At 54.7% G+C, this 5805-nt stretch overlaps 1 protein-coding gene across 1 annotated transcript in view; it reads left to right on the top strand.

Moving 5' to 3' along the window:
• The first annotated feature begins 5359 nt into the window (after window positions 1-5359).
• Window positions 5360-5805, top strand: part of LOC115308064 (forkhead box protein L1-like) — a 6432-nt gene continuing 5986 nt past the window's right edge. Inside the window, exon 1 of the mRNA XM_029965517.1 lies at window positions 5360-5798. Coding sequence (XP_029821377.1) covers window positions 5360-5798 — 439 coding nt within the window. The remainder of the gene's footprint in view (window positions 5799-5805) is intronic.

Raw genomic sequence — 5805 nt, 5'->3', positions numbered from 1 at the left:
TCTGCTCCCCTCGCCCCATCTCTGCGAGTGCGGGCCTTGCGCAGTGCTCGGCGTGTCTCCGAGCCTGGGGCCTGATCTTTCCACGACAGAAAACAAAACAAAAAAATCCATTTTATTTATGTATTTATTTTTCTTTAAAGGAAACCTGTGAGGCTGGGAGTGGGTGCGGGTGATGAGAGTGATCACTTAAACCCGGACTCATTGTGGAGACTTCAAAAAGCAAAGTGGAAAGTTCACTTGACAATCATTTAAAACCAAATAGTTTTTAAATTTAAAAACAGTACAATTTAAAAACAGTACAGTTTTTAAATCCTCTCCTGTACTAAGAATTAGCTGATTTTAACCTTCTCTTTATCTCTTTAAGCTCTAGTTCGCAATGCTGGGCACTGCCAGATGTTGTACCTTTGCCCCAAACCATCCTTTTACCTGTTCCAGCAGCTTTAACCCAGGGCAGAAGCGTGGGGTTTAGCAAGGCTGAAAGCACGGGAATGCCGGCAAAGCCTGAAGCAGAGTTTAGGAGGGTCTTTGGGACTTTTCAAGCCCAGCTCACTGGAGCCATGTCCTTTTCCGGCTGCAAAATCTCAGCCAAACAGTATTTCCAGGGGATATTTCCCAGCCGTGCTCCTGTCCCACCTTCTGTAGCCCCCCCAATATCCCTCGTAGCCCTTTTTCTGAGTTCGGGAGTGATTATACCCGTGTCAGGCTGCTAAAATTGATGAAATAAATTGGTTTTGACCGATTAAATTTCGCATGCGCTCAAAAGCTGGCAAACAGCACTGAAACTCGATTTAAATGAGAAAAAAATGTCCGAACCTCGCTTGATCTGTATTTTAAGGAACATTCTTGTAAAAAAACTCCTGCCGTTTTTCCTGGCTCTCAGAGGGTGGTTTTTATTTTTTTTTTTAGTTCTCTTTATTTTTTAAAAATGAAATAAAATCCAAAGTGCTATTTTAAAAAGAGAAAATATATAATGTAAAGGGTAAAAAAAAAAAGTTACAAGGGAAATAATTAGAGTAAAACGATGGCTAGAAAATAAACAGGATAAAAGGGGGGAAAAAAACCGAATTGGGAAAGAATTCTCCCCCGGCTCAGACCTGCTTCCCCCGAGTTTTTCCCCCGCACGGGAACGCCGTGAGGGAGATGGCTGAAGTCAGGTGGCTGCTGTGGGTTTTCCCACAAGCGTTCAGAAATCCCGGGGCCTCCGATGCTCCCACAACTTCCCACGCCGGCCAAGGGCTCTGGGCACACGGGGACCTTTTCCTTGCCGGCAGGCAGGGCTGGGATGCCGAGGAGTGCGGTACTGGGGGTCGGGGAACCCCTGTGGCTCTGCAAGCTCCCCCCGCGCTGCTGCTGGACAGTTCCTGGGGGGTCTCAGCTTGAACCGGGTTTAGGGGTCTCATCTCGCCCTACCGCTCCTTGCTGGTGTTTTCTTTCCCGGCTTGTCCCGGTGGGACCTTCCCGCTCTGTCTCCCTCCTGGAGGTGTTCTTCCGGGCCTGGGGGCTCAGAGCATCGTCCCTTTGCTCTGTCCCGTCCTGGGGTGGGGGGTTGGACCCCACCTATCCCTCTCCCTCGGCCCCCAGTCGCCCCCATCCTCCCGCTGGGAGCCCTTTTGGGTGGGCTGGTGTCGCAGGAGAGGCGAGAGCTAAGTGCGGGATGCAGGCATGTATTTGGGACTCTCTTTAAAAGCTGAGATATGGAGGTCAACAAGGCGGTAGGCGCCTGTCGCGACAGGTGATTTCAGCCTGGCTGAAGCAGAGGGGGAGGAAGGAAGAAAGGGAGGAAGGAGGAAGGCCCAGGGTAGCTGCAGCAGCAGCCGCGGCCGGGTCGGGCTCTGCAGTCCCTCGAAGCCGAAGGACCGGTGTAACCCCCCCACCCCTGTAACCCTCTCCTCGCAGATCAGGGGGGACAAGCTCTCCATGGGGGGGACGAGCTGATGCTGCTGCGTGGCCGGTGGCTCCGGGAAGAGGATGGTGGATGGGTTTTCATATATGTATGATTTTTTTTCTTGTGCTACCTTTCACCTCCACGTTTGCAAACCTGTCTGAAAACCCAGACAGCTCCGGGTTTTGGGAGAAGGGACAGCGGTTTTCTATCTCGTCCCCACCGGGAAGGTCCCCATAACTCAGTCAAAGGAGCGTTTCTCTGGTGCTGCAGGACCCAGGTAAAACACAGTCCCCTTAGAAAGCCCCTCAGGCCTCTGCACGACCCAGGCACGAGCTGTCTGACCCCTTCCAATCAACCCCATCTTCCCCAGAGTTCGTAGGAAGGCACCGTGCAGGAGGTTTTTGGGGAAGGCCGCGAGCTCTTCTGTCGTTTTGGAGGGGAGAAGGAATTATATCCCTGAGCCCGGGGCAATACCGAGCGACCTCGCAACTGTACAGGGCCGTGCACGGCGAGGCAGCGAGGGGTGGGCAGTTCCCGCCGGGAGATAATTCCTAAGGGAGCCCAGGACGGGATGCAGCAGGAGTGGAGAGCACTGATTTACATCCTCGTTGCCCCCTAGGCTGGGGTGCAACAGGAGTGGGAAGCACTGGTTTGTGTCCTGTTCCCCCCTTCCCGGCACGCAGCAAGAATAGGAAGAACTGATTTACACCCCTTCTCCTCGCCATCCCGGGATGCAGCAGGAATGGGGAGCTCTGATTTACACCCCTGCTCTCCCCATCCCAGGATGCAACAGGAGTGGGGAGCACTGATTTACTCCTTCACTTCCACCAGTCCGGGATGCAACAGGAATAGGGAGCTCTGACTTACACTCCTTCTCCCCCCTCATTCCGGGATATAGCAGGAGTGGGGAGCACTGATTTGCGCCCTGCTCCCCCCCGAGGGCCCCGAACGGGACCTCTCCTCGCTGCTGCTGTAAAAGGGACTTGTCTGCTGGAGAGGAGGGAAAACCCATCCAGGAGCGCCTCCATCGCCTGCTCCGGTTTTTTTTTTTTCCCCGTTTAGGGAAAGAGCGACGGCCAAACAACAACACCAACAAGAATCCCTTTCTCCCACTTCCCCGGTCCCCCCGCAGCCATCGGAACCGCTCGGAGGGCTGATTCCGGGTGGATAACGCAGCGAGCTCCGGGGATGCCGCCGGCAAGAGAGGGATAACAGGGATAACAGGCAGCACACGAGTTGGGAAGAAGGAACGAAGAGAAAAGCCGCATCCCCGCCTCCAAGGATTTCCCACCGCGAAGAGGGGAAAACAAGGAAGAATTTTGCAGGGGGAGGGATCTCAGGGAGAGAGCGGGAGCCCGTGTGTCTGTCTCCTGCCGTACATGCGAGTATTTATTGTTTTACTAATCCGTGCTTGGAGTGTCCCAAGTAGCGGGGGATTCCCCGAACTGGGGAGAGGAAGGGGCTTTAGGGGGGAAGACCCTCGTCCGGCTGCCCTAAGGATGCTCCGGGCGGGTTAGAGCAGCCGGACTCCGTTCCATCCTCCCCGGCGAGGATGCTACCTGTGCGGGGAGGCTACCAGGGAGGGCTGGTCCTCAGTGCGGAGACGAGAGGAGTCTCCCCCACCTCCAACCTTTTCTTTTACCTCCCCTTTTTTATTTATTTGGAGGTTTATTGCATTTATGGCAATAAGCTGCGGATGGGTCCTGCAGCTCCCGGGGGCCGGTGGGTGTGCGCACCACGGGGGAGGGATGCAGAGTTACCGCCAAGGGCGGTGTCAGAGAGGTGATTTTCCCTCCCTCGCGTGGGGCCAGCCAGTGAGAGAAGAGACCCCCTCATCCCCCTCGCTCCAGAAACCGCCTCCCCTCGCACTCTGGCTGTGTTTCCCAGGCTCTCATGGCGGTTTGCAGCTCTCAGGACGCATCTGCAGCTCCACAGAATCGCGCTGGCTTTTACCCGGGGGATGAAACTCCTTCGTCCAAGAGGACGGGAGCAGAAGTGGACGAAAAACCCTACGGGTGAAGGGGAGTTTGCAGAGAAATCTGGGGGTGCGAAGGTCGAGGCATCGCCAGGGCCGGGTGATGCTGGGGGACAGCCAGAAGCCCGGCTTTTACCTCTTCTCATTCCAGGTAAAAGACCCACCAGGATCGTGGGAGCTTCACTGTCGGGATATTTCTCGGTGAAGGAGGAAGGGATCCCCCTCAGCCCTTTTCCTTCCCCCGGAGAAATGATGCTCCACGGAGCAGAGTCTCCTGGGGTCTCACGCAGGTCCGAGCAGCGGGGGGACTGGGGAAAGAGCCGACACCTCCAACTGCATCGGAATCCCTCGGGGCCTCGGATTAAAGCTGTTACGTCAGTAAATTAAAAAAAAAAAAAGTCCAATAACAGAAAACACAGCCCCAAACCTGGACGTTTATACAGAAAAAGAGCATCACAAATTCCTAATGTAAGCACCGGCCAGCTGTGTGCACTTGTAAAGTTGTTATAATCCCCCTCCTTGTTATAAACAGGAAAGTACATAATATAAAGCAACAGGCCCGCATTCACAAATACTGACCCTCCTCCCTGCGCCTGCCAAATTCCCCTTTTTCTGCAGATTCCCCCAAAGCAGCCCTGCCTGGCTGGGACCGGGGCTGGACGGGGAGTCCCCTCCGCCGTTCCCGGGGGTCCCCCGGGGATGAACAGCAGGGTCCCTGCATTGGGACGTGCAGGAGACCCCGCCACACCTGAGTCCCTCTTTCCTCAGAACTCCAGTCAGCCCCTTTTCCTTCCTCCTCGTCCCAGCGCTGCCTCCTCCTCTCACCCATCCCGTTTTCTTCCTTTCTTTAATTTTCTTTTTAAATAATTTTTATGTTGTTTAATGCCCCAGTTTTCCTGCGGGGATCCCTGCCCGCTCCTCCCCAGCTCCAGCAGTGTACATCCTGCTCTGCTGTGTGTGCTTACAGCGTCAAAGGGTGGACGTGATATTTCAAACATCAGATCACTGCGTTTATATATTGGGTGCCCGGAAATTTTTCCAAATAAACACAGCTTGATTCGACTTGGGTGGGCAGACTTATCAACAGACTAATTCTATAAACAAATGAAGGAATAACCCGGAGACCATTGGCTGGTACCAGCGAGACACGTGGAGAGAGCTTGGAGTTTTGTAGCAATGAAATTTTAATTAATGTGGGTGGGCTGAGAACACAAACGACTGTTTATCAGAGACAATTTATTTTCCAGTGCTAAGTCAACATATAATAGCAAACTTACAACAATTATTTAACTTTTTTTTTCCTCCCCTTTTTTTTTTTTTTTTTTTTTTTTTTTAAGAGCTATGAAGCAGGGACAGAGGCAGAGCGAGCTCCTTCAGGCAGGGCTGGGAGCTGAGCTCGTACAAACAGCTCCTCGGTGGACTCGTCCCAGGTTCCTGCCCTGCCCCGTCCCTTCGCTCGGCTCCGAGGGGGAAGACGCGGAGCTGGGAACCCGCCGGCGATGAGCCACATCTACGGCAGCCACCTCTCCCCTCTGGGCAACCCCTCCATGGTTTATCTCCCGGCTGCCCTCGGCTTCACCCCCGGGGGGGCGATCTCCCGGCAGGACCCCCCGCAGAAGCCCCCGTACAGCTACATCGCCCTCATCGCCATGGCCATCAAAGAAGCCCCGGAGCAGAAGGTGACGCTCAGCGGCATCTACCAGTTCATCATGGACCGCTTCCCCTTCTACCACGACAACAAGCAGGGCTGGCAGAACAGCATCCGCCACAACCTCTCCCTCAACGACTGCTTCGTCAAGGTGCCGCGGGAGAAGGGGCGGCCCGGCAAGGGCAGCTACTGGACCCTGGACCCGCGGTGCCTGGACATGTTCGAAAACGGCAACTACCGCCGGAGGAAGAGGAAGCCCAAAGCCCCGGGGCCGCCGGAGGCGAAGGGTGGCGAGCA

This window comes from Manacus vitellinus, unplaced genomic scaffold (assembly GCF_001715985.3).
Source record: "Manacus vitellinus isolate BGI_N305 unplaced genomic scaffold, ASM171598v3 scaffold_10_pilon, whole genome shotgun sequence".
Taxonomy (NCBI): Eukaryota; Metazoa; Chordata; class Aves; order Passeriformes; family Pipridae; genus Manacus; species Manacus vitellinus.
This window is presented reverse-complemented; position numbering and strand designations above follow the sequence as displayed.